Source organism: Caretta caretta, chromosome 19 (assembly GCF_965140235.1).
Source record: "Caretta caretta isolate rCarCar2 chromosome 19, rCarCar1.hap1, whole genome shotgun sequence".
NCBI lineage: Eukaryota > Metazoa > Chordata > Testudines > Cheloniidae > Caretta > Caretta caretta.
The window spans coordinates 8,175,829-8,203,486 of NC_134224.1; the positions used below are offsets into that span (position 1 = coordinate 8,175,829).

Here is a 27,658-nt window from a genome sequence, read left to right on the forward strand (position 1 = left end):
CGGGCCGGCGGCGGGGCCATGGCGCACGGGCACGGGCACGGCGCGGGCGGCGGCTGCTGCTGCGGCGGCGGCGGCGGGGCCGAGCGCGAGGAGCCCCCCGAGCGCCGCGGCCTGGCCTGGGGCCTCTACCTGCGCATCGACCGCGAGCGGCTGCAGTGCCTCAACGAGCGGCGGGAGGGCAGCGGGGCGCTGGTGTTCCGGGCCTGGGAGGAGCGGGCGGACCGCAGCCAGGTACCGGCCCGGGGGGCGGGGCGCAGCCAGGTACCGGCCGGGGGGGGGGCGGCGGCCAACTTTTCTAATACAGAGAACCGAATGCCCTGGCCACGCCCATTTTCAGAGGCCACGCCCACTCCCCCTCCCCCCCCCCCCCCGCTCGCTGTCCCCCATCTTCGCTCACTAGCTCATTTTCATAGGGCGGGGCGAGGGGTTTGGGGTGCAGGAGGGGGCTCGGGGCTGAGGGGGGCAGGGGGTGGGCGCTAGGACTGAGTTCGGGTGCGGGAGGGGGCTCAGGGCTAGGGCAGGGGGTCCCGGGGGCTCCAGGCGGCGCTTACCTCAGGTGGCTCTAGGGGAGCTGCCCACATGTCCCTCTGGCTCCGAGTGCGCTGCCCCCGCGGCTCCCATTGGTCGTGGTTCTCGGCCAATGGGAGCTGTGGAGCCGGCACTTGGGGCGGGGCCAGCATGTGGAGCCCCTGTGCACCTAGGGACGTACCGGCTGCTTCCTGGAGCTGCGTGGAGCCTGGGAGGGAGCCTGCCTGCCCTGCAGCACTGCTGACCGGACTTCTGACGGCCCGGTTAGCAGTGCTGACCAGAGCAGCCAAGGTCCCTTTCTGACCGGGTATTCCAGTAAATAAACCAGACACCTGGCAACCCCGGGGCGGGGGGAGACAGGTGCCAGCAGCACCAGTGCAGCCAGGTGTCCCTCTAGTCTAGGAAGTCTCTAAACTCCCCCCATATCCTGAACGGCAGCGGGTGTGGCTACTCGCTGGGGACCTCATCTCTGTGCCCCTGCTGGGGGTGGCCGCTGGGCCCCAAGAACACAGGGCTGGGAGGGAATCCCCTGGGATGTGCAGTTCAGCTGTCCCCCTGCTTTTCTCTCCACCCCCCCCCAACCACTTGCTGTCACAGCCACCTGCTATGTGATCCTTGCCTGCTTCCAGTCCCTGTGCTGGCTGGGCTCTGCAGCTGCTCCTGGTGCTCTCTGTGGTGGGGGTCTGGGCACCTAGTGCTCCGCTGACAGTGGGGGTTGCACCATGGGGGAAAGCAGGCAGGGTGGGCTGAGAGATTCCAGGCTTTCTCCAGTGCCCTGGCCCTGAAGTGCCAGCAGTGAAGGTCCACGCTTCGTGTTTGTGGACCTTCCCTAGAGCTTTGTTCCATCTGGGACACTGACCCTTCAGGAGTTGGGTTCCTCTGATTCGGGTTGCTGCTTCCCAGATGTTGCTAGCGCATTCGCCATACCAGTTCGTCCTTGGCTTTCTTCGCTTTCTCTCTCCTCCCTTGGGTACCCAATTCAATGCTTGCTTGGCATTGAATGTTCCAGTCCCAACCACCTGAGCCTTCTTTCTTTGTTGGGGATTTCTAACATGCCCTGCTTTGTCAGCTCCGTTCTCTGTGCTCTTGCATTTGTGATTTTGACACTCTGTGACATGTAATGTCTTTCTCAGCCGTCTGTGGTGGGCAGCCTCCAATCTGCCTTTGTTAGCCACAGCTAAGGGCCATGTGTCTGCTCCATACAGCAGCGTGTTCAGTACAATCGCATGGTATAGTCTGACCTGTAGTTTGGTGTGGAGATCTCTGTTTGACCAGCTGTCATTCATTCTATTTGTATACCAGCATAACTGTATTTGTTGGGGGTGTGTGTGTGGGGGGTGGCTTTTCCAAAATAAGTATACTAGCACGGCCCCACTGTGGATACACTATACCAGTAAAAATCACACTTTTGTATTTCACTTGAGAAGGCCGGAATAAGGTATGCCAGTAAAAGGGCAGTTCTGCCTTTATAAGCTGCATCCACACTTGGCTATAGAGGTATAGCAATACTGTCCATGTGTGCCTAGTGTAGATGTGGCCTAAGGTCATGTCTATGCTATAGACTTCTGCTGGCACAGGCTTGTCAGTCAGGAGGTGTGATGAGGTGTGATCCCTGACCAATATAGCTGTGCTGGCAGAAGCCCTTAGTACGAGTAGACAGTTATACTGGCAAAGGTGTGCTTCTACTGGTATAAGAGGAACAGCCGTGTTAGTCTGTATTCGCAAAAAGAAAAGGAGTACTTGTGGCACCTTAGAGACTAACCAATTTATTTGAGCATGAGCTTTCGTGAGCTACAGCTCACTTCATCAGATGCATACCGTGGAAACTGCAGCAGACTTTAAATACACACAGAGAATATGAAACAATACCTCCTCCCACCCCACTGTCCTGCTGGTAATAGCTTATCTAAAGTGATCAACAGGTGGGCCATTTCCAGCACAAATCCAGGTTTTCTCACCCTCCACCCCCCCACACAAATTCACTCTCCTGCTGGTGCTAGCCCATCCAAAGTGACAACTCTTTACATAATCAAGTCGGGCTATTTCCTGCATAGATCCAGGTTTTCTCACATCCCCCCCACCCCCATACACACACAAACTCACTCTCCTGCTGGTAATAGCTCATCTAAACTGACCACTCTCCAAGTTTAAATCCAAGTTAAACCAGAACATCGGGGGGGGGGGGTAGGAAAAAACAAGAGGAAACAGGCTACCTTGCATAATGACTTAGCCACTCCCAGTCTCTATTTAAGCCTAAATTAATAGTATCCAATTTGCAAATGAATTCCAATTCAGCAGTTTCTCGCTGGAGTCTGGATTTGAAGTTTTTTTGTTTTAAGATAGCGACCTTCATGTCTGTGATTGCGTGACCAGAGAGATTGAAGTGTTCTCCGACTGGTTTATGAATGTTATAATTCTTGACATCTGATTTGTGTCCATTTATTCTTTTACGTAGAGACTGTCCAGTTTGACCAATGTACATGGCAGAGGGGCATTGCTGGCACATGATGGCATATATCACATTGGTGGATGTGCAGGTGAACGAGCCTCTGATAGTGTGGCTGATGTTATTAGGCCCTGTGATGGTGTCCCCTGAATAGATATGTGGGCACAATTGGCAACGGGCTTTGTTGCAAGGATAAGTTCCTGGGTTAGTGGTTCTGTTGTGTGGTATGTGGTTGTTGGTGAGTATTTGCTTCAGGTTGTGGGGCTGTCTGTAGGCAAGGACTGGCCTGTCTCCCAAGACTTGTGAGAGTGTTGGGTCATCCTTTAGGATAGGTTGTAGATCCTTAATAATGCGTTGGAGGGGTTTTAGTTGGGGGCTGAAGGTGACCGCTAGTGGCGTTCTGTTATTTTCTTTGTTAGGCCTGTCCTGTAGTAGGTAACTTCTGGGAACTCTTCTGGCTCTATCAATCTGTTTCTTTACTTCTGCAGGTGGGTATTGTAGTTGTAAGAAAGCTTGACAGAGATCTTGTAGGTGTTTGTCTCTGTCTGAGGGGTTGGAGCAAATGCGGTTGTATCGCAGAGCTTGGCTGTAGACGATGGATCGTGTGGTGTGGTCAGGGTGAAAGCTGGAGGCATGCAGGTAGGAATAGTGGTCAGTAGGTTTCCGGTATAGGGTGGTGTTTCTGGTTTAACTTGGATTTAAACTTGGAGAGTGGTCAGTTTAGATGAGCTATTACCAGCAGGAGAGTGAGTTTGTGTGTGTATGGGGGTGGGGGGGATGTGAGAAAACCTGGATCTATGCAGGAAATAGCCCGACTTGATTATGTAAAGAGTTGTCACTTTGGATGGGCTAGCACCAGCAGGAGAGTGAATTTGTGTGGGGGGGTGGAGGGTGAGAAAACCTGGATTTGTGCTGGAAATGGCCCACCTGTTGATCACTTTAGATAAGCTATTACCAGCAGGACAGTGGGGTGGTTGGAGGTATTGTTTCATATTCTCTGTGTGTATATAAAGTCTGCTGCAGTTTCCACGGTATGCATCTGATGAAGTGAGCTGTAGCTCACGAAAGCTCATGCTCAAATAAATTGGTTAGTCTCTAAGGTGCCACAAGTCCTCCTTTTCTTTCTACTGGTATAGCTTCTTTTGCTTGTAGAGGTGGTTTATACTGCTACAAAGTGCAGCTTTGCTAGTGGTATAGCATACTGGCATCCCTATACCAACAAAGTACTCCTAGCGTAGATGTGATATTAGCCATAACAAAAATAGCCTTTGTGTCTCATGCCTCAACAGAGATTTTTCTAGTGGATGCTTCAGTGGGTTTTTGGATTAAATCTCTTTCTACTGGATACATTAGAACACTTACTAGTACAGTATCTGTGTAAATACAACTGAACTATAATTTTCAGTGTAAACAAAGTTCCCTGGCTAATGCATTGTCCATATTGTTCATTCATAATTCCCAAAATAAAGTAGTGCATATTAACATATTCTACTGTATTAGCACAAAGCTTCCGATGGAATACAGATATGAACGGATGCAGAAGGAAGTGCATAGGAAGCGTAATATATGGCATTACAGAATATCTTCATTATCTGCTTCTAAAGGATTATTTTTAATCCAGTTTTGTATCTTTTAGTTTGTCGAAAGTGATGATGAAGTCGAACTTCTGTTCAATATCCCGTAAGTACCTGCTTGGCACCATTTCGTGCCCCGTTAGCACCTGATGAACTTAGTTTTATTTGTGGCTGGGTTCTTTGCTCACTAGAGTCTTCCTTGAATACTCTTGGGAAATAAACTAGAAAACAAGTTTGGGTGATGGCAGCTCTTCTTGACTGAGATTTACTGAATTGTGTGATTGTATAATCAAGACTAACTGGAAGATAGTGGAGGGGAAGTCACTGATTCTGTGTTTCGTGGCAGGTTTACAGGCAATGTGAAGCTAAAAGGGATAATTGTGATGGGAGAGGATGATGATACACACCCATCAGAGATGAGACTGTAAGTGGAACTTGGCCTGGCTACCAGGAAAGATCATGTTGGGCAGATATTGTATAGAGTGTCTATTTGCACAGTTGTTTTAGAGCAGAATTTTGAAATCTCCAAGCAGTGTTTTTACCATCTCCTCAGTTATGGTCTTCCATTTGCTGTGTGTAGCCAAGACTGAACACTAGAGCGACTCATACTAAGGGATTGTATTTTTTTGCCTCATTGCTTTTTAAAAAATAATTAAATACTTTAGCTTTTCCTTTCCTAATGCAAAGTTCTCATTGCCCAATGACATCCGTATTCCTATTCCCATTTTATAGATGAGAAGGACACTAAAGCTGGAGCAGGCATTGGTATCAGAGCTCAAATCAGAAACCAGGAATACCTGACTTCCATGCCTGAGTTTAGGCCAGGCTCCCCTTTCATATTGCTGAGTTGAAGCTCCTATATTAGATTAATATTAATGTTCTCGCCTGGTCTGGGGCTGGGATTGGGGCCTAGATCACTAGAGCCCTGCATGGATACAAAATTTGTATCCGCATCTGATCCACAAACATGGTCTGCGGATACAAAGCAGAGATCTGCAGATTTCTAGGGCTCTGTACATCACGCTGTGCTCCGCTGAGACCCGGGCTACTGCTGCTGCTTCCTGCCCTGACTGGGGGAGTGGTATGGCATTGACAAGGCACTGGGATTAGGAGCTCTGGCAGGCCTCTGGGGAGACACTGCAGTGCTAGCTGGCAAGGAGCTGAGACCAGGATCCACCACTTGGAGCACAAGTGGGTGTGTGTGTGGCGGGGTGCCTAGCTCATGCCCCTGCTGGGGCAGAGGCCCCTCACAGACCTGTTTGTGCTTCAAACAGAGGATCCCGGTCTCAGCTGTTTGCCAGCTGGTGCAGCTGTGTCTCCCGCAGGCCTGCTGGGGGCCACCGTGGGTCAGCCGGGGCTCCTAATTGCTGCATGTTGTCTGTGCCACACCGCCTCCCAACTGGCTGGCAGGACAGAAAGCAGCAGCAGCGGTCTGGACTGGAGCTGAGCTCATGGTGAGCTGGGGCTTGCCCTGGGCCGGGCAATTGTTGCTGCCAGCCTACCTCCCTACTGCTTCAGGAGCAGCCCGATACCATGGTTTTTCTAAAGAGCTCAGAGGCAGAAGTAGGAATGTTGTTTGAAAAATTATGGTATTGGGCTAATTTTACAATTTCTGTGAAATTGTGACTTATTCAGGGCCCTAATCATCACTTGGCTTTCCACCAGCGGCAGCTTTTCCCCTCATCTTTGCTCTGTCTCTAATGCACTGGAATCCTAACCCCTCTCTATATATAGAATTTATAGAAATGTAGGGCTGGAAGGGACCTTGGGAAGTTATCAAGCCCAGCCATCTGTGCTGGGGCAGGACCAAATAGACGTTTATCCAACCTGTTCTTAAAAATCTCCAATGATGGGGATTCCACAACCTCGTTTGGAAACCTGTTCCAGAACTTGACTACCCTTATAGTTAGGAAGTTTTTCCTAATAACTAACCTAAATCTCCCTGGTTGCAGATTAAACCAATTTCTTCTTGTCGTACCCTCAGTGGACATAGAGAACAATTGTCTTCTTTATAGCAGCCCTTAACATATTTGTAAACTCTTATCAGGTCCCCCGTCAGTCCTCTTTTCTCAAGACTAAACATGTTCAATTTTTTTAACCTTTTATCATTTTTTTTGTGCTCCTCTAGGTTCTCTCAAATTGTCCACATCTTTTCTAAAGTGTGGCACTCAGAATTGCACACAACTGAGGCCTCATCAGTGTGGAGTAGAGCAGGACATGAACTGGAAGTGCTGTGGGTGGCGAATGTCTTAAATCTACAGTTCTGTTCCTTGCATCATATCAGGAATTGTCAACACACTATAAGCAGTAAACAAGAGCAAGTGCTGTTGTCTTGGCTGATCCAGTTGTGTGTGTGTTCCACAGGACAAAGTCAATTTAATAACCCAGTGGTGGGAAGAGAGGGGAGATAAATAAATCAATTATGCATTTTAACAACTGTTGTGTTTTTCTCCACTCCCAGGTTCAAGAACATTCCTCACATGTCATTTGATGACACAGCCAGAGAACCAGATCAGATGTTCAGTCTGAATCGAGATCTAACAGGAGAACTGGAGTATCCGACAAAGTACGACACAGGCTCTTCCCTTTTCTTGTGGTGCATCTGTTAGGGATGCACTGGAGTTTATTCCTCCTGGAGCCAATGAGTTTGTGTTCCTTTTATCAGAGCCTACTCATATGCTATTCAATGGTTAGAAAGTGTTAGTAGGGGGAGAGCAGTTCCTTCACTCACATCATAACATCGCATCAAATAATAGAATGTGCTTTTTAACTGCCTTTTCTGGCTCTTCCCAGCACTCGTGTTGGAGTGAGAACTCTATCTGTCCCTAAATGGTGTTGAAGACCTTTTCCCTGGGGAGGGAAGATCTTGGGTCTTGTATCCTGGAGGCTCCCCAAACGGAATTCTCAATGCCTTGTCTCCTCCACCTCTTACACCAGGGAGGACTGAGGAAGGCTCCTTTTACTGTTCTGCAATCTACCAGAGGAGTCACAAGTCAGACACACCAGGTGCTTCCTTCACCCTCCCTCCCGGTTCTTGTTGATCCAAGGAGTGAATGGCTAAGACACCAGGTCTCCTACATGGCACTGCTTAGTCTCCACACCCCAATAGGCTTTCCTTTTCAAGTAGCACCTTCATCCTCTTCCGTGCAGAAACTGCTCCAGAAAGTAGGATTTATTTCCTGGGTGACTGGTTACATGCTGAACTCAGTCTGTTTTTTCTTCCAGAATTGCTCGTTTCTCAAATGTTTACCATCTCTCCATCCACATTTCCAAGAATTTTGGAGCTGAGACAACAAAGATCTTTTATATAGGCCTGAAGGGAGAGTGGACAGAGGTGAGAAAGTGAACACAAAACATCACAAATGCAGAAGTCGGTTCAAATTGCAACTTGTACAGTTGGGTCTATCTAAGTGTGGTTATTTATAAGAAACTTGGAAAGGGCTATGGAGACTTTTTTTTTTTTTTTTTTTTGAGCAGTAACTGAGTTAATTTGCTGAACTGAATCAGAACCCAAATAATGCTTGGTTAGTTTCTTTCTCTGTATCCCACATGAACTTTTGTGATTCTGGGAAGCTACCTGTTAAGAAGTGGGAGGTACTGACTGTGATGGGTTGGATCACAGAAACCCCCTTGGGAACTGCCAAATGATGTGCCAAGACTACTTCTGCCCCTGCTTTCCCTGCCAGCCTGGGACTCCAGCACCTTGTCTTGTTGAGCCAGACATGCCAGTCTGCTCCAACAGAGACCCAGGGTCTGGAACATGTTCCCCAAAGCTACAGACTTAACTGAAAGCAACTTAAGAAGTGTTCCTGTCCTTAACACTCAGATGCCTGACTTCCAATGGGGTCCAAACCCCAAATAAATCCTTTTTACCCTGTATAAAGCTTATACAGGGTAAACTCATAACTTGTTCGCCCTCTATAACACTGAGAGAGAGAGATGCATAGCTGTTTGCCCCCTTGGTATTAATACATACTCTGGGTTAATTAATAAGTAAAAACTGATTTTATTAAATACAGAAAGTAGGATTTAAGTGGTTCCTAGTAGTAATAGACAGAACAAAGTGAATTACCAAGCAAAATACAAAAATTAAAACTCTCAAGTCTAAGACTAGTACAGTAATAAAACTGAATACAGATAAAATCTCACCCTCAGAGATGTTTCAATAAGTTTCTTTCACAGACTGGATGCCTTCCGAGTCTGTTCACAATCCTTTCCCCTGGTACAGCCCTTGTTCCAGCTCAGGTGGTAGCTAGGAGATTTCTCATGATGGTTGCCCATTTTGTTCTGTTCCACCCCCTTATATATCTTTTGCATGAGGCAGGAATCCTTTGTCCCTCTGGGTTCCCACCCCTCCTTCTCAATGGAAAAGCACCAGGTTAAAGATGGATTCCAGTTCAGGTGACATGATCACATGTCATTGAATGGCTTCATTACCCACTTGCCCCCCCACAGTTATACAGGAAGACTTGGCAAGTAAAACAGAGCCATCTACAGGCAATTGTACTGGTTAATGGGAGCCATTAAGATTCCAAACCACCATTAATGGCCCACACTTTGCATAACTACAATAGGACATCAGAGTTATATTTCATATTTCTAGTTTCAGATACAAGAGTGATAACTTTATACAAATAGGATGACCACACTCAGTAGACAATAAGCTTTGTAAGGAGACCTTTTGCATGAAGCATATGCCAGTTACGTTATATTCACACTCACTCTCATATTTTTATAAAAGAGTGCAATGTCACATTGGCATTGCTGTTGGGTTTAGTCGAGGGATATTTTTTGTCACAGGCATGATTCTGTTAAGAACCAGATACATGCAGAAGAAGCTGCAGTCTTGCAACTACAGGTTTAAAACTTTGAAATAGGATAGGTTCAGCATCAATGGAGGGATGACTTGTAATGTAAAGCATTTCTTGAGCTGGGACAGGTGCCTGTGCCTCAATGGCTGGCACCAAATTCAGTTTGGGCAGATCTTGGGAAGGGTGGGAGAGACTACTTTGGACAGAAGAGAAATGGGAAGAGCTGGTCAGATTCTTTTTTTTTTTTTTTTTTGGGTGGAGTAAACTGAGCTTTAATGGGACTAAATACGTTTGCCTTGATTCAGGCTTATCGACATGAAGTGACTATCTGCAACTATGAAGCATCAGCAAACCCAGCAGACCACAAAATTGATCAAATCATGCCGGAGACCCACTTCATTTCCTAATAGTAGTACCAGGATGCTCCCAAAGGATTCATGATCAATACACTGAGTTAATGGACTGACTCTGAAGAGAACAGATTCTTAGGGCGCTGGAGAGAGTGGTGAAATAGCTTTTATTTCTTGTCTTTGCCCTGGGAAGAAAGTGCCAATGCATGAAATCTCTTTATAAAGTTAATTGATTGCTAATGGCAATCATCTGTTGGGTGGTTCAGCACACTGAAGAATCAGGCTTTGATGTAGTGGAATGTGTCTCCTCCACAGTGGCAACCTAGTGGCCTAATCACTTATGTTGCCAATTGAAAATAAAAGCATATCCTCTCACTGTCTATGCCCCAAGCTTCAGGATTGGTTTGTGTCTGAAATGCTGGTTATTGGAGGCAAACAACACCTTGTGAGCAGTGAAACATTCTCTGGTTGCTACTCTGTTGTCCTGGGGTGTTGAACAATTGCTGCTGGTGTGTGAAGCTTGAGCCGAACAGTGACTTGATGTAGGGTTATTGCTGTATTGAGGAGAAAGGAATTGTAAACTTAAACTTGCATCTTGAGATTGTTTCCCTGAAATGTAAATTCTGAGGGAGATCTAAAACTGTGGGAGAGATGCTGGATCCTTAACATACATAAAAGTGAAGATACAGGATTGTATGGTTGAGGGGGCTTTGCAGAATGCATTTAAAGCACTGTGTGTTCATTTAAAGTTGTGGCTTTTCACTGAAGGTGTGGAGCCTCCACTCCATGTTAGAAGCCAGAGCTGGAGACCTAGGAGTTCCTTTAGGCACAACTTTATAAGGAATGTAACTACTCTTTCCTAATAAATCTATGGCAGGTGTAATTTGTTTCATTTCTTGTGTCCCTTCCTGCTGCATCTTGACTTATGTGTAGCAGTGTACCTGTTTAGTTGCAGAAAGGGTTTAATGCAACTGAGTGTACCTCACAGATGTGGGGTGCTTTACAGCCAAACAATACTACCATTAAATACACACTGGTAACCATGCTCGAACAGTCAAAAGAGCTATGAATCTAGCAGCCCCAAACCCCTTTATTCACCATTAATGGCTATAGCTAAGCCCCAGTAAAAAGTTTCTGCAAACAATTATGAAAAGTGGTGTGAGAATCTTTTGTATCAAAAAAAGTGTGCAGGCTTATAGGTCCAAAGCAGTGGTAGTAATTCACTACCTCAGGCTTATTTCCGTGCTTGCACAAATAAGATCTGTGATGGATAACCTAGCTGTACATTCCATTCATGGCATAGGTATGCGGTTGGCAGCTGGGGTAATCAAAGTGTATTACTTGTGTAGTCTTGTATCCTCAATGAGGGTGACATCTGGTAGTGATCGGAGTGGCATGCTGCAATCTGTAATGTTTGTTTCCTGCAGTGCTCAAGGAATGGGGAAAACATTAGATCTTCCTCTTAATTGCTTTGTATGTGACACATCCAGTTAAAGTTGTCTGCAGTTATGTATATACAAGCTTCTTTTCATACCTTTGCACAAACTTCCATCATGAAGAGCAGGCTGTAACTATAACCGGGTGTTAGGGTGACTTACAACTAACTTTTTGCGGCTGGAATTTAAGTTCAAAATTGCCGTAAACTGCAGTTTTATGGCAGTAACTCAAGAAGGGATTTAAAATATCTTTATCAAATGTAATCCTACCCATTAGTCTAGACAAAGAGAACTGTTTCTCTGAGGTAGCAATTTCACCTTATAGGCAGAGGGCAGAAATTGCAGGATGAAACGTCACTGAGATAGTAACTTTGTCTGTTTGAGGGGGGGCAGTCTGGGTTTCAATCAAACCAATTACAGCTGTGCTGCTGGTTGTCAGCATTTTTAATTCTTTAGTAATGCAGTGACAGGAAAGGGTGTGTGTGAATGAGTATGCATGACCTTCTCTAAAGCAAGGAAATAGCTCAGCCAGCTTCCTCAAGCAATGCTGCTCCTTATCTATCCCCCCCCACACTCTCAAAGTGTGGTCTTAAGATCACTCAGGGACATTTATTCTAGGAAATACCTGCTATTCCCCCCCTGCACAATACTGCTGGCACTTTCAGCTCCATTACCTAAACCACCCCGGGATCTTAGTAGAAAGTGGGTTTCCCACAAACCCTGTAACTGTGCTGACTGCGGGGGAGTTCAGGCCCTGGGGCCTAGCAGGGCCCATGGTGGATAAATCACATTGGGCCTTTGCCCAGATATCCGCCTGGGGGTGAGGAGAACCGGCTTGACTCGACCGGGGCTTATGTTCCCCATCGCCGGGCAACTAACGGCCTGTTGCATGGGGAGCGGGGAGAAACAAACCGGCTCTGCTGGGTGAAACCAGCAGGCCCAAGGTCTGGGCTCTGGGCTCCCGGTTTCCTCCTCCTGTGTCTGCCCAAAGGGCGGCGGCTCCTGCCCCTGGGGTGGGTCTCTGGGCTGCCCCACCCGCCATGGGTGGCTGGGGGTCTGCTGGGGGGGGAGGAAGACGCCGCCCCCTTCCAGGCCTGGCGCCCCGGGCATGGAGTGAAACCCAGGGCAGGCTCGGGGCCTTGATCCCGCTCCGCCCGGGAGGGGTCCGTACCCCCCCCTGCTGGGCGGCCTCTGCGGGCCGCTCCCGCCCCCCACGCCGGGTCGGGCCAAGATGGCGCCCCCTCCCGGCTTCCGTGCCATGCGTGTCGTCACTTCCGGTGGGCTGACCGCGGGGCGCCCCGACCGGTCGGCTGGCGGAAGTTCCGGTCGGAGAAGCAGAGAGTGTGTCTGGGAGCCGGGGAGAGAGAGAGCGAGCGAGAGAGAGAGAGAGAGAGAGAGGTGCGGAGCGGGGGGGCCAGTACGGGGGGAGGGGTCGGTGGAGGGGAACTGAGCGATTGTGGGGAGGGGGAGACATGGGGAGGGGTCGGTGGGGGGAGGGGAAATGAGCTATTTTGGCAAGAGGGCCAGTGTAGGGGGAGGGGAAGTGAGCTATTGTGGGGAGAGACGGGGGGAGGGTCAGTGCGGTGGGGGATAACGGCCAAAGTATGTGTGGAGGGAGAATGGTCTATGGGCGGGGAGGGAGGCAGAGGTAAGACCTTGCTGTCGTTGGGCCAGACACCTGAGATGGGAGGGTGATGGGGCTGGGGCCCAGACGCATCTCAGGAGATGGTAATGGGGGGGCTGCAGGGGAGTTTTGGGCTATGGGGTCAGGTGGAAATGGCCCCAAGAATTTCATGGGCCGCATGTGGTGGGACGTGCTATTGAAGCTCCTAGAGCTGCTCTGTGAATGAGCTGTGCCGTGTGCCGTGTGCCGTGTGCGAGGGTGTTGGGCTATTGGGGATCAGTAGAGGGATGTTGCAATTGACTGTCTATGATGATACAGGAAAAGTTGTGTTTGCCTGCAGGCTAAGGAAGCACACGGTGGCTCAGGGTAGGGGAAGTGTAGGGATCTGCCATGGGGACCATATCCAGGGAGAGAAGACCTGGTAAGCATGTAGTACTTGGGATAATGTAGGAAATCTGGGAGCTGGGTCAGTGCAAGGATATTGCAGGAGACAAATCAGAGACGTTAGTGTGGAATGTACTATTCTGCCGACTGTACGCACTCAAAACACAGCACAAGGTAGCAAGCACCATAAATGACAGTCAAACGAGAGAGTTTCTCATAACCCAATAATCAATGAGGAAGCAAGGCAGGAGAGAGAGGTGTGTCTGGATGGTGTTTTGAGAGCAGATACACAATTGTTCCAGAGGGTAGGCGTGGCAGAGGAGAAGACTCTCTCCTAAGTTTCAGAGTAGCAGCCGTGTTAGTCTGTATTCGCAAAAAGGAAAAGTCTCTAAGGTGCCACAAGTACTCCAACAAATTTATTTGAGCATAAGCTTTCGCTCAGATAAATTTGCTAGTCTCTAAGGTGCCACAAGTCCTCCTTTTCTTTCCTAAGTGGAGTTTGGGGAAAGAGGCAAAAAGGAGTCTGGTGTTGATTGGGTAAGAGACCAGAAAAGGGATGGGAGAGAAATACACTAGGAGGCTCTAGGGAGGTGTTGGGGATCCATTGGGTTGGGGGACTGTTATAGATTATCCATGTGTGAAGCACTTTTCTGGGTTTTAGCTAGGGGATATGGCAGCAAAGATAAGCCAGTGCTGGCAGGATATCCATACTGGGACCTGCACAGTGCAATGGGTTATTGGCCCAAGCTTTCTGTTCTGGTGGCCTAAGGTCATTGTCCTAGTACTTAGTCTGCAGCTGTGTACATCACGAAAACCACCACACAATTTGCCACAATTTGCTGAGTGTTCAAGAGGGATCAAAGAGAGGATTTGCAGGGGTTGGTCTAGATGAGGTCTGAGATGCATTGGCAGGGGTGAAAAGTAAGAGAACTGATTAATAAGCAGTGGTGCAGGGTGGTGTTGCAGGTCATGACAGAGGTGTGCTGGGAGAGTATTTTGAAGGGGTCCAAGATTGGAATGGGAGATGCATCAGGTGCATTGGCAGAGCTGCCTGAGGGAAGCTTGTAGAGGGACTGGCTCTAACCATTTTTTAGACTTAATCACTTGCTTTCCCAAGTATCAAGCTTATGAAAGGTGCTGCAGAGTGGGGTACATTGTGAAGAACATGCTGCTTTGTAAAATCTTTGGTGGCATTTCTGATATGGCACTTCAGACTGCATGCTCTGTGAGCTGGGATTCCTGTACTATGCTAAGGGGAGCACTTTCAGTGGATCTATAGATGGGCATGAGTGTTAATGATTATTGTTATTGTATAGTAGAAAGGATTGGATTAATTAGGGAAGACCGAATTGCTTTGGATAAAATAAGAACTGATGCAGGTTGTTGCCACAAGCTCAGAGCGAACCTTTCCTGGCCAAATTCTATTAAGGAGAAAGTAAGGTTAATAATCATGGGGCCAAATTCTACCCAGGTATAATTCTGTTGACTTTGATGGAGTTACATGAAGGATGAATTTGGCTTAGTAGGTTTTAAAACTGTAGGCTGTGACTGTCTTGTCTTTTTGTCTTTTGTGACACTGAGACCGCTGTAGTTGAGTGAATCAAGACCCTACACTCAACTTAATGGCGTTTCTCTGACTGCATCTAACGTGATAACTTCTGAAAACCATATTTGGTCTATTCCAATTTTTCAGGGAATGTTTTAGGATCAATGGGCATAAGCCTACTAATTTTGGTGAGGATCAGAAAGCCGGAAAAGCCTGATTTCCACGAAAATCCAGCCTACAGACTGCCCATGTGGTGCTGCAGGCAGGGCAAACTCTCTGATGTCCTCCGTTGCTACCCACGCACATCACAGGCAGCTGTTTGCATTTCACTGGCAATGTAAGCTGAGCTGCGCACCCGTTGAGTCTGGCCCCTCAACTCTGTTCATTTCTAGTCCAGTTTTCTCAGGTCTCATGTAGGAGCATAATATGCCAATGACTGAGTGATGGCTACTCCAAGGAGCTGCTTAAATTTAAGCAAAAAGCCACATTAATTGAAATTTCCCAAATCTTGCAAAGGTTTCTTTTTACATTTTTTTTTAAATTTACTTTTGATTGTTTTGCATAAAACACATTTGGGGGCCTGATAGAGTGCCCCTTAACGTCTTATCTTTGTGGCTGCCTCTGCACTAACTGGGAGGCATACATGCTCAAATGTTGGGGCAGTGGGCTATTTTTATGGTATTTCTGACCCAACTAAAATCATAGAGCATTGGAGATCTTAGGAGAGTGCTCCCTGGAGGTTCCCAGCTCAGAGAGGGTTGAATATACGGGGTGCTTCTCTGAACTGCCATACCATCTGTTAGCCCCTCACAGCCTGTGTGAGCAGAGTGTGTGTGTGTGTGTGGGGGGGAGGTTGGGGGATCAGTTCTTATCCGATATAGGGAGCACATTTTAACTGATCTATGCATCCATCTTAGGTTCTTGTAGGGCCCCATTTCCATAGTATCTGAGAGCCTAACATTCTTTAATGTACTCAACTAGTGACTATTCTCAGGACAGGGACCATTAGGCTATGCTGGACAGTGAGACTCTGCTCTTTGGGACTGTTGTCACCTACCTTTCTGGCGAGTGCTGTTTCTCCCCACTTGTTTCTCTGAACATGGGAAATGCAGTAATATGTGGGTTCAATCTCTGCGGCTGCTTATGTGGCATTTGGGTGCTAGATCTGATGAGCTCGTTCTTCTAATATGTGATTAGAGTCTGAAAACATGACTGTTCAGTCTGTGAAACGAGTTTGGTGGATCTGGGTTTAGTTCCCGTTGGACAGGTTTCCACATCATCAAAATCACTGGAACGGTTGGATGTGACTGGCACCCATCTGGGCAGTTTCAGCAGAGAGGGTAAGGACTTTACTGGGCCATGGAGATGGAGCTCCCTCCAGGCTATAGCTGTTGACGCTGGTGGGACAATGTGGGGAAGTGGCCTGTGCCCATGCTGCACCTGTTCTGTGGCTGAATAAGATATCGATGTCCAGGATTGTTAATAGCTGGCACCTTCCACGAGCAGTAAACTTGCTTGGTGAGATTAAACGTGCAGGCAGCGTTTGCCTGCTGTTTGAGGTGGGTGTGATGGTGATTGTATTAACAGATGCAAAGAAGATTTTGCAGGTGATGTAGCTGTAATGCCAGCAGATGAATGTTGCTTGTTTTCTATCCAGCTGGGTCTGTGGGCGTAGCTGGGTAACAAAAGGCTGTCTGGTTTATTAGCATTGCAAAATGTTTGTCACTGGTCTGTTTGAAAAGCGGAGGGCAGCAGGCAGAGCTTGCCTTTGAGATCTTTCCTGTTGTACCTCCTCCTCAGCATGGCTCCCATGACAGCCGGGGAGGTATGCTGAGCTAGAACTGGCCCTTGACTCCTCCAATCCCTGCACTGTTACCAGTGAGATCAATAACCTTGACCTTAAGTTTCAGAGTAGCAGCCGTGTTAGTCTGTATTCGCAAAAAGAAAAGGAGGACTTGTGGCACCTTACAGACTAACCAATTAATTTGAGCATAAGCTTTCGTGAGCTACAGCTCAATGAAAAGAAGCAAGAGTCAATTTTCACCACCCAATCAGCTGCCAATAAGTGGGAAACATTCACTGATTTTTGACTCCTGAGCAGCCAGGCTTGAGCTGAATCTGTTCTGTCGCAACGAAATATGATTGGATGATGCTCCCAGAAACGTCCTCCCCCACAGAGCCTCCCAAGGCCCTTTGGAGGGTGCTGCGCAGAGCCCAGGTCCGGGCAGGAAGGGAGAGACAAACCCTTGCCATGAGCTGACAGGCAGTGATCGGCAGACGCAGAGTTCGGGGATTATTAAGGTTGCAGCTATTGGTGAGATGCCCTCAAGGGAGAATAGAGATGATGAAGCTCAGGACCTGCTTCCTATCCTCACTTCCAACACTCCCCCGCCCCCCAAAAAAGCTTAATTCAGAAGTGCTGTTTGCTGCTTCCTGGCTTTGCAATTCATCACTTGCATGTTCCCCTCTGTATGAAGAGGCAGGAGCTTTGAAACTAGTTCGGTATGAGTTCTCTCTCGCCTTTCCTGAGCTAAGCCTGGAGTTCTGCTCCATGTCACCCTCTCTGACCATCCCTGGGGTGTTACATTTTGAGTTGTCCACTCGGTCAGTCTAAACCCTGGGTTGGTTTAGTTTGGGGGCTCATAAACGATCTGCTGATGCTGCAGTGTGTTAGTCAATATGTTACCGGCATGCATGACGTTCGTGTCTGAGAGGCCATGTGTGTGCAGGGTTCATTGGGATGGCGATTGCAAAGTTCACTTCCTTTTTTGTGCGTGTTTATTTCTTGTGAAAGCTGCCCAGTTGAGAGCCCCGGAGACCAGATCGCTGTTAGTCCAGGCAGGTACAAGCTTCTCCTGTGTCCCACAGTGTGCCTCACCCGCATCCTGAAGGGAGCAGCCTTAGGGGAGGAGGAGAATGTTGGTTCCATGGCCCACTACAAACTGAACTGAGCCCCTCAACTCCTGTTCCACACAGGCCTCAGTGGACAGCTGTCAGACAGCAGCAGCTTCCGGGCACCACCGTGCTGAGCTGGGATGTTAATCTGTCGGTACCAACCCCATCTGACTGCCAGCCCCTCACATTGGAGCTGGGATTTGCAACTTGATTTTGTCTCTCTGCCCTGCAGGTGCCAGCTGTTGGAGTCCCTTTCAGTGTATGTGTGGTAACAACATGTCTGTCCCCCTCCTTGCTGATGCAGTGACTGTTTCAGGGGCAGAACGGGAGACTGCAGCGGTAAGGATGGTCTTTGCTGTGTCCATCTGCTGTAGCCTCAGCTGATTAGGAAATTAACTGGCCTTTGTCTTTCCCTCTGATGATGTTAAATGCAAAGGGGATGCTGTCCTCTAGCTCAGGCCCATCTTGAGATAGTGATGCGCTCAGAGGGGCAGCCTCTCTTGGGTTCAAAGTGTCTTCATCTCTTGAAATTAAAAACTCACACTGCTGTTTGTGTAGGACCTGCACAAAACCAGTGTGCTCTCCTGTAGCCGCTGAGAACCAGGAACTAGCCCTGCTTCGCTGAGTTGTGCTGGCCGATTGGTGTTGCTGCACACCCTTATTTCCCTTCTTGGAAGTGGAAGCTGCCAGTTTGACAGCCCTGGAGCAGAAAGCCTCTATGAGCCCTCCAGTCCCCAGCGAGAAAGCCTTGTCAGTTTCAGGTGTCACTAGGAACTGGGGTGAGGGGTTGGGTTCATGTTTGCTCAGTGGAAAAGGATAAAACTGGAGGAGGAGGAGGAACTCTGTCCAAGCCTCTTAGAGTGGATTAGTGATTGCTGATATTTATAAGGTGCCCACTGCTATCTAAAAGTTAACAGTGAATAAAGAGTGGGGTCGGGGACGTTTTCAGAGGCACAGAGTGCAGTTAAGTGCCCAACTCCTGGAAAGTCAATGGGAGTTGGGCGCTTAACTCCCATTTGTGCTTTCAGAATCTTCCCTGCAAAGTTCCAAAGGCAAACTCTTCATCCTTGATGAGCGCCTTTAAAGAGAACCCTTTTGTTTCCCCAAAGTCAGCTGTTTAGATTCGGTCCTGCTGCAGAATCATAGAAATAGCTGGAAAAGGCCTATCTCCGGGGGCCCGGGCAGGGTCACCTCCCAAGAGCACACATTGCTAGAGGGCTGTCTAGTCTAATTTTAAAAATCACAAGTGATGAGATTTCTGCACCTTCCTTAGGGGGGGGAGTAAATCGTTGGGGAGCACCAGCCCAGCCCTCAAACCTGCGCTCTCCAGAATGATCGGGTAGGCACGTTAATGACAGGTCCAAGAGCCCTGGTCTAGGCTGTTTAACCAAGAAGACAGCTCGAGTTAGCCAGTGCCCATGAGTCAGGTGATGATAAATAGATCCTATAACACTAAATCTGTGTGCCTGTCCCAGTTCAGTGCATCACTCTCAGATGGTCTAGATAATACTTAGTCCTGCCATGAGTGCAGGGGACTGGACAAGATGACCTCTCGAGATCCCTTCCAGTTCTATGATTCTCTAAGGCACAGGGACACATCATTAGCTTGGGTAATTTCTGCTCGGAGTGTTGCATCTGCTTTTGTTTGTGACTGAATGGCCCTACACAATGCCCCACATGACTGCTTTTTAAATCCCAGACCTGCCTCACCACCAATTCACCAGCTGTTGTACTGGCTAATACCTTTGTTTTCTCCTTAATTTTACAGGTCATTTTTTTACATGGGCTCGGAGACACAGGGTGAGTATTTCTGGAGCACTGGCCCTTGTTGTCTGGCTGTAAAGTGGTACGCCTAGAATCAATGCTGCCTGCTTTCACGAGGATTTGAAAAGTGCATTGTTTGGTAGCAGCACAGAGCAGAGATCAGGCAGATAAGCCTGTTGGATCTGTGTTTTTAAATACATGGAAATTGCTTCACTGCCTGTCTGGCAGGGGCATGGCTTTGCTCCTTCCCAGATAGAGAGGGGATAGTAAGAGCCTAGCTAGTTCACTGGTGCTTTGATTTTTCTGCAAGTGCAGCAAGTTATGATCCCATGACCCTAGTGTGGGTATCTCTGGCCAACAGCTGTCTGGATTTCAGCTTTAATATTTGTGATATCCAGCGGCCTCACAACATTCTGCTCTCCTGGCAGGAGGATTTTTTTTGAAGGCTAGTAAAGTATAATTGGTTTTTACATTACCCTGGGTGAGGTCGGGAGTAAATTCTATGACTAGGCAGGTGCTTTATCATTCATTGTGTGAGGCTGATTTACGGTAACTGAAGGCTGCTGCATACATGGAGCCCCTCTCTCTGCAGAACTCCTACCTCTCCTTTAACGACGCCTCCGTTACTAACTGTTAAGCTTTGTGTGACCTGTTTGCTCTAGGTCTCTCTACCCAGCTGTACGAGACACGGGTATTTCGGAAGCTCCCCCTGGCTTTGTGCTGCCGGGGTTGATGCATCATGGTGCTTAGGCAGGGAGATGGATGGTGTGGCCAGGTTTTTCACGAGCTACTGCCAGTGTGTAGAGCAGAATGAGTTGGGATCCCTGCTCCAGAGCATCTGCCCCTCCCGAGGTGGTCAAGAGGGTACCCAGCCCTGGTTCTATAGGGATGACATGGCTGTGATGGGGTGAGGGTGTCGGTAGGCAGGGTGGTACCTTGCCTCACAGCTGGTAGCATGTAAGGCTTGAACTGTCTCCTTTCTCCTGTTAGGCACAGCTGGGCTGAGGCGCTATCCTCCATCCGACTCCCATATGTGAAATATATCTGCCCTCATGCGTAAGTATCACCTCTGCCCCTGATTGGGGGAAATTCTGAAACAGTCTGCTAGTTAGTGGGGGGAGGATATCTCACCGAGTAGTCACTGTCCTGTATGGAAATTAGCCTTGGAGCCTCTTTGCTGCTCCCAGGCAGGGCTCTCCCCTCCCACTCTGAGCTGGCTGGGATGCGTGGTGCTCTCCGTGGATGTTCTCCTGTTCTGGTCAGGGGGGCAGAGCTGGTGGGCTGTAGTGTTGTTCCTTTGCCCCATCGTCTCTTCCCACTTCCCCTCACTGCTATGGACCTTTCCCGTTGTAGATCACAGTGATGGAGAAGCTTTCTGACTGCAGGATGGGCTGCTGAGTTGGACACATGGTACCCAAACCTTGTGTGATGGATCTGTGGCCACAGGCAGGGGTCACCAGTTAAGCCTCATGCATACAGAGCTAACGGAGAATTGGTGTCAGCTGTGCTGGGATTAGGGCTCATATCCTCTGTAGGCTGCAGCCACTTGAGGGCAACATGATCTCTGTCCCTGGAGTAAGCCCGATGGTGAATCCAGCAGAGGGTGAAGTATGCACACGCTAACTAGTGCCTGCGATGTGACAAGTCAGCGTCACTCTGGAAAGGCCGGTGGCTCATGACTGGCCGTGTCCCACTGGAGGGCAAGGCAAGCTCTCCTCAGCTGGGCACTTTGGAAGGACGAACAAGGGATTCTAAAACAGCCAAGGAAAAGGTCTCCCCAGCTCTGCAGGCAGCTGACTGCCTTCCTCTCCAGAGTCCAGGGAATGTCCCCCAGTCTCTGTTCGAGAGGCAGATAGTTGGCTTCCAGGCACAGCTGGGTCATGAGTGAGATGCTGCTGCCCAGGGTCTGATTTTCTCCCTGTTCTGCGGCTTAGCTTTTCCCTGTGGCTGCATTGAGCAGGCAGGGAGCATCGGCCTCAGGCCCCTTCTCTGCGCAGGCCAGGTCAGTATAAAGCAGTCGTGCCCGACTTGCCCTGCGCGGCCCGAGCACTGATGCCTCAGCAGCTTCTGGTTCGTTAGCAACACAAATGTGCACTCACCTGTCCCGAGGAAGCACCGGAGCTGCCTCCCAGCGAGCGGCGACCCTCCGCTCCAGGGCATCCCATCCTCACGGGACGGGAGCAGGTGCTGCCCTGTCAGCGCCTTCCCAACTCAGCAGCAGACAACCAAAGGCAAGAGTAGAGCCAGTCCCCAAATGTCGGGTCCCTGGATGGGCTGCTAGGCAACAGCACACCACACTGCCTGCTCTGGGCACGTAACCGGGCCGGTGTTAGCTGGGCCGGGAGCCTGAGGGACATGGGGACTTAGCAACTGGGGAAGGGGTAGGCAGTGAGGATTGGACATACAGTAAACAAGGGGAGGATCCCAGCTGGATATGGGGGTGCTGCGTGTGGAGGGGGCGGGAGGGAAACAGATTGCTGCTCAGCCCCGGCAGGGTGGTTCCCCAGGCCCACCTGGATTGGGCAGCGGGGGAGGGATCCTTGCAAATGCTGCTTCGGTTCCCTGCAGGATTGTCTGGTCCCTGGTGGAGGCGCAGTGTTTGTCTGAGCTAGCGATGCTCTAGGGACTGTAGCTAAATCCTGTTCCGCCCAGGTGAGCCTCCAGCTGGTGGCAGGACGTACCACGAGGGGGCGCGTCATACTGCTTCATTCACTTCCTGCTGCCTTGTTACCAATTAGTCTCTTGGGTGCAGGGCTGGAAGCTTGTTGGCCAATGTGCCCTCTCTGGGCTGGATCCCTCGGGCGGTAGATGCAGGATCACTTTAGCTGCTGTAACCCCCCCGCCCCCAATTGGGACAGGCTCCCACCCGGGCTGTTTTGCTTGCTTTTGATCTCTCTTTCTCTGCAGGCCCAGGATTCCTGTAACCCTCAACATGAAGATGGTCATGCCCTCCTGGTCAGTTCATGGGGCTGTGGGCGGGCGGAGGGGGGGGCATGTGGGTTGCTCATGTTACAGAGGCAGCCTGAGGTAGTGGCAGGTGGAATCAGGGGTCTCTCTCCAGGCACCTGTGGAGGAGAGGTAGGTAGGGAGATAGCTGGAGCCCCCCACAAGTGGAGAGGGGTGGGTGTATCTGGCCATTAGACTCCCCTGTGCCATGGACAGTGGGAGAGTGAGGAGGGGGCTGATCTCACTTGCGTTCCCTCCCAGGTTCGATCTGATGGGGCTGAGTCCGGACGCGCCTGAGGACGAAGCTGGAATCAAGAAAGCATCTGAAAACCGTAAGAGGAGTCAGGCGTTGGGGTGCAGCCACTTGGGCTGAGGGTCTTTCCCCAGCCTCTGTCTAGCCCTGTCTTCATCCCTTTTCCACCCGACTCACCATGGCCTCTTGTTCTCCTGGAGGGGAGCAGGATCTATCCCCGCTTCTGCCTTTGCCTCTGCTCCTCCCGTCCTTTCCCTTGTCCCTCATCTCAGACTTTCTGTGCCTCTGTCCTCTGCCATGTGTGGAGAACACACCCAGGGCCTGGCCCTGATTCTGCCCTGCGCAGATCCCAGCTTCCCTGTGACACTGTAGGACCCCCTGGCCATCCTGAGCTGATCCACCTCTCTCTGGCTTCTTCCAGTTAAAGCAGTTATCGAGCATGAGATCAAGAATGGCATCCCACCCAACCGCATCATCCTCGGGGGCTTCTCGCAGGTAAGCACTGATGGTACAGGCTGGGGCTAGGGACTTGGGTCCAGCCCAGTCTCCCAGGTGCCTAGGAGCCCAGCAGCTCCCTGGCCGTGTTGGTGCAGGAGGATGGCTGAGTTAGACTCCGTGACTTTCTCAGCTTCATTCACCAAGCAGGGGGACCTTCTCCTCCTGGGGCAGTTGGTGCATGTAGTGGGAGGAGGTGAGTTCTCTCCCCTCTGGTGTCACTTGCACTGGGAAGGGGTGACTCTCCCCTCTCTGGGTTGGACTCACCTGGAGCTGCGAGCCCAGGCAGCGTCTCTACTGCATGGTCCTGTGCTTGGTATGTTCCAGGGTGGTGCCCTATCGCTCTACACGGCGCTCACCTCCCAGTACCAGCTGGCTGGCATCGTGGCGCTCAGCTGCTGGCTCCCGCTGCACAAGGCCTTCCCTCAGGTACCGGCGATCTGTCTGTCTGCCTCTGGATCTGTTACTTGCTCAGGCACCATGTGGGATGTGAGTAGATCGGGGGAGGTGGGGGGAGGCTTTGCTGCTGCCCATCACAGAACCTTCTTACTCAGCAAACCCTGCCTGGGGCTGCGGACAGCAAGCACCCCAGTGGAGTCGGTGGCACTGGGGGTGATGGCATAGGTTGGCCATAGGCAGGACACTGCATCGATCACGCATCCGCTCCCCAGCCAGGCATCCTGGCACTACTAAGCCCTCTCTTTTGTGCTGCAGGCAGCATGCAATGGCGTGAACAAGGATATCGCCATCCTGCAGTGTCATGGGGAGATGGACCCCATGATCCCTGTCCGCTTCGGAGCCCTCACCGCCGAGAAGCTGAAGTCCGTCGTCACCCCCACCAAGGTTCAATTCAAAACCTACCCCGGAATGATGCACAGCTCCTGCCCTCAGGTCAGTCAGCTGCGGGCGCAGAGGGCTGTGGTCCCGGGCATCTGGGTATTGCACCTGAGCCGGCAGGCCGCACCCGAGTCTCGTAACATGGAGCGGGTTGTGCCCACCCTTACGTTTCCTATCGATGTGGACTGCATGGACTACAGATCCCAGCATGCAGTGCCCTGGTGGGATCCAATCAAGGGGCTGCTTGGCTCATGGTGGTGCATTGCGGGCTGGGATCTGTACTATGTGAAGGCTGCATCTTTGTCTTGAAGAAGAGGGTGGCTGGGGCTGCAGTTTAGCTGCCAGAGCTCTGGATCAGGAGTACGGGGTGAGCGCAATGGCCTTTGCAAGGAGGCCTGGAGTTGGAGAGGGTGGCTATGGGCCCCGAACTTCCCTGGCCCCAGGAGGGGGGAGATCATCCCAGCTAAGGGTGTAGAAGCCTAGATTTGAATGAACCTGGGGAGCACCAGCCCCTACGTCTAGCACGGGTGGGGGTTGGTCCCTCATTCATGCTGGGGGGCTTGCGCTGCCCAGTGCCCAGCAATGCGCTGGGAGCACTCAGCACAGGGGACTGTCTGCAATGGCAGCGTCTTCCCTTGGAAAGCTGGACCCAAGGCACCCCCTGCAATGTCCTCCCAGCCCTAGGCCCTGCCCCTGAGGGACGCTCCTCTGCGGGCGTCGGGGCAGCACCCGCGTGTGACAGGCTCTCATGGTCTATGTCCAGGAGATGATGGCGGTGAAGGAATTCATTGAGAAGCTGCTGCCCCGGATCTAAGCGGAGCCACTCGAGACTGTCGCGGGGAAAGGGCGCAAGGTCACCGCCTCTGATCTTTCCCGCTGATCCTGTCTGCTGCAAACAGAAGCCATGGCAACCAACCTCAACTCCAGTTGTTTTCCCTCCCTTCAGTCCTTCCCTCTCCTGTCTCTTCTGCACCACGGTCCCTCAGGCAGGTGGGGTGTTGCTCCCCGAGTGGAGCTGTTTAAGGTAGAGACTGTCCCAAGTCCAGTGTGGCCTTATCTCTCGATCCCCTTGATTTTCCTGTATCAGACCCGGCTGTGGAGGTGGGCTCAGCACTATTTCAGGCTGATTTCCATGGTCTCCTGGCTTTTCTCTCCTGTTATAGTGTTAGCAGGGAGTCCCTCCCCCTGGAAAGCAGGAGGAGATGACTGGGATCTGGGGGGGGCTGCTGGCCCATGATCCCCTGGGCTTGGGCTCGGGCTCGGGCTCGGGAGCTTTGCAAAGCTACCTAGAAAGGCCCGATGACCCGCTGTGTGACCCAGCATGGCTGGGGAGCGTCATGGCCTCTTGGCAGGTGCACAGCCCTTTGGTCTCCATGGTGGGACGATTCAGAGGGTTTTAAAACAAATAAGCCTCTGGAACCCGAAACTCCGGGGGGCCCAGCTCAGGGGCCGTTGGTCCAGAGAGCGCTACACTGGGACTGTACCTTAAACTCTGCTCCCTCTCCCAGCAGTACAGCTCAGGGAGCGGGCAGCATATGTGGGTTGGAAGGGAGCCTCCTACGTTCTCCCCACCCACACCCCCTCCTGCCATGTGCTCTGTTACACGCACACCCCCCAACAGGAAGGCAGCCATGCCCACGGGCTCCACACTGCGTCTGATTGTGTCTCTGCTGCCAGGGCACAGCTGTTATAGAGATAATCGAGGGATTTCCTTCTCCTTCTGTTGCTCTTTACAATCTTCTCCGTTCTGCGTGCTGGGACATCCCAGAGCGCGTCTGTCTCCTCTCATCGCCGCACTGTTAGAAGCCAGGTGAGGAGGCAAAGACAAATCGCTGCAGTTTACAGCCAGCTTCCTAGTGTATCTCCCCTGAGACCTGCCCTGGGTGCTGGCCCAGTCAGGAGGGTCTCTTGCTGCTACTCCTTCCTCTCACAGCAGGGTCAGGTGGGGTGGGAGGGCAGAAGGAAAAGCTCCAGCTGATGCTCTTGTCCTAGGCTGGGAGAGATGCAGGAAGGAGACTCGCTCCCAGCCTCCTCCTCTCACCAGCATCTGCTATGGCCCATGTCAGCTCAGCTGTCTCTCCGTCTCTTCTTTAAGGGCAAATGCTGGAGAACCTTTTCCCACTGTCCAGGGGGCTGCCAGTCCCAGATCACCCCTCGGGGCCAGTCGCTGCTATGCCCACAGCACCCTGAGGGCTCTGCATGCTTGCCCATAGGCACTACCCTGCTGGCCCGAGGCAGGGAGCGTCCCAGCGGGGAATGTGAAAGCATCCCTAAGAGCGGAATCACCTGCATGAAGAGTCACCTGAGCCTGCCTTTGCCACATGGGGTTTGGCCCTCTTCACGGAAGGCTGGGTCCTTCCTGCCCTGTTCAAGGGAGCCCCTGGTGCTGGCTGATCTACCTTGGCAGGCAGAGCAGCACCCCACAGCCGAGAGGACCTGTTCTCTCTCCCTCAGAGGATCCCTCCTCTTCTCTCCCCCACCCCTAGAGTGACCAGAGGGCAAGTGTGAAAAATCAGGACAGGGTAGGGGGGCAAATAGGACCCTATATAAGAAAAAGCCCCCAAAATTGGGACATCTGGTCACCCTACCCATGCCCTTCCAGCTGAGGGCTATCCTCTCCCTGAAGAGGCAGAGGGTGGTTGCTGTTGAACAGCATAGGCCTTCTCCCTCTGGTGGGCTCAGCCTGCTGGAGCATAAGTGGGGCCGGAAAATCAAGCTGCAAATGTCTTCTAAAGAAACCTTTTTAGCTAAGGGCTGAATTCCTTATTCCTCCAGCCGTTGCTGTCTCCATCTGCTGAGACAGGCCCCCCCCCCCCCCTTGGCATAGACTTAGCCAGCAAGGCAGTGTGGACTGGGGCTCAACCCCCTGCCTGCTCAGGGCTAGAACTGCACTGGGGATGCCAGTGTGTTGAGGGGTTGGATGAGCTAGGTGGGGCATCAACTGCCTCCCACCACTGGAGCCCTAAGGCCTGTTGGGAGCTCGCAGGGTGGGGGCAGGGCTGGCTGTTCCCAGCAGCTGCTGGGGTCTCTCTGCAGACCTAGCAAGAGCAGGGCACTGCAGTGGAAGGCAGCGACTGACTCAGTCCTGGCCTAGATGGGGACCCCCCCCAGGGAAAGAGCAGGTGATGGATGGTGCCCTTGGCTGGGGTGCAGCTTCACAGAGGCAGGAGAAAAGGGGGCTAGACAAAGGTCCATTGACGCAGCCTTGTGTTCTAGACTTGCCCAGTCTGCCAGCACTGCACCAAGCAATAACCCTCTAGAGACTCTCAATCATATTGGACCCATTTTTTAAAGGATTTACTTATTTTGCTGCTTGCACGGGGGGTGCAGGACTAGCTCTTCTCATTTTGGACACAGCCCTCCTGTTTCTCCTCCTTGTGTCTGTTTAAAGCAGCCCCCGCCCAGGGCCGAGGCAGGGGGACATGCAGCTCACCCGAGTTTCAATGAAGGCTGGCAGCTATACCTGATCTCTTTGACTGTGAATTGGAACATTCTGCATCTTGGCTGGCTGGGGGGTCTGGCCTCATGTTCATTCTTATGTATAGTTTGGTTGAAAGTACTGGCCTGTTCTCAGAGCATTCCATGGAGCTGCTCTCTCCCTGTGTAAGCAGCAACTTCCTCTGGGCCCGAGGCCATGCTGAGGACGCAGGGAGAGAGAGAAAAAAGCTTCTGTCCATTCCTGAAAATGGCTTTTAGTTCTCTGTCTTCCTTGGGGTGGGTTTGTGTTCCACACCCTTGGATCTGAGATTAAAGAAAACATAAACCTCTT

The 27,658-nt window shown here is 50.9% G+C and overlaps 2 protein-coding genes across 7 annotated transcripts; both read left to right on the top strand.

Annotated features, from left to right (window-relative positions):
• On the top strand, window positions 1–10,592 carry PITHD1 (PITH domain containing 1). The gene is made up of 6 exons (XM_048826133.2): window positions 1–231; window positions 4,611–4,654; window positions 4,895–4,972; window positions 7,010–7,114; window positions 7,774–7,882; window positions 9,665–10,592. Exons 1-6 carry the CDS (start codon window positions 19–21, stop codon window positions 9,764–9,766), a joined length of 651 nt encoding a protein of 216 aa, XP_048682090.1. The 5' UTR covers window positions 1–18; the 3' UTR covers window positions 9,767–10,592.
• Window positions 7,774–27,657, top strand: LYPLA2 (lysophospholipase 2). 6 transcript variants are annotated; one of them, XM_048826128.2, is made up of 10 exons: window positions 7,774–7,882; window positions 17,827–17,933; window positions 19,363–19,394; window positions 20,349–20,414; window positions 22,266–22,313; window positions 22,566–22,636; window positions 22,979–23,052; window positions 23,380–23,481; window positions 23,767–23,943; window positions 24,653–27,657. In XM_048826128.2, the coding sequence occupies exons 2-10, from the start codon at window positions 17,856–17,858 to the stop codon at window positions 24,701–24,703; spliced, it is 699 nt and encodes a 232-aa protein (XP_048682085.1). In that variant the 5' UTR covers window positions 7,774–7,882; window positions 17,827–17,855; the 3' UTR covers window positions 24,704–27,657. The 6 variants fall into 6 exon arrangements, with proteins under 6 accessions (XP_048682085.1, XP_048682086.1, XP_048682087.1 ...); XM_048826129.2 differs by lacking the exon at window positions 7,774–7,882 and adding an exon at window positions 12,436–12,543; XM_048826130.2 differs by lacking the exon at window positions 7,774–7,882 and adding an exon at window positions 15,894–16,039.
• Window position 27,658: the final 1 nt, after the last annotated feature.

Coding starts and splice junctions, on each gene's coding strand:
- PITHD1 (XM_048826133.2), top strand. CDS start 19: ATGGCGCACGGGCACGGGCACGGCGCGGGCGGCGGCTGCTGCTGCGGC. Junction 232..4,610: donor AGCGGGCGGACCGCAGCCAG/GTACCGGCCCGG, acceptor TGTATCTTTTAG/TTTGTCGAAAGTGATGATGA. Junction 7,115..7,773: donor GAACTGGAGTATCCGACAAA/GTACGACACAGG, acceptor TTTTTCTTCCAG/AATTGCTCGTTTCTCAAATG.
- LYPLA2 (XM_048826128.2), top strand. CDS start 17,856: ATGTGTGGTAACAACATGTCTGTCCCCCTCCTTGCTGATGCAGTGACT. Junction 19,395..20,348: donor CATGGGCTCGGAGACACAGG/GTGAGTATTTCT, acceptor TTCTCCTGTTAG/GCACAGCTGGGCTGAGGCGC. Junction 22,314..22,565: donor AAGATGGTCATGCCCTCCTG/GTCAGTTCATGG, acceptor GTTCCCTCCCAG/GTTCGATCTGATGGGGCTGA.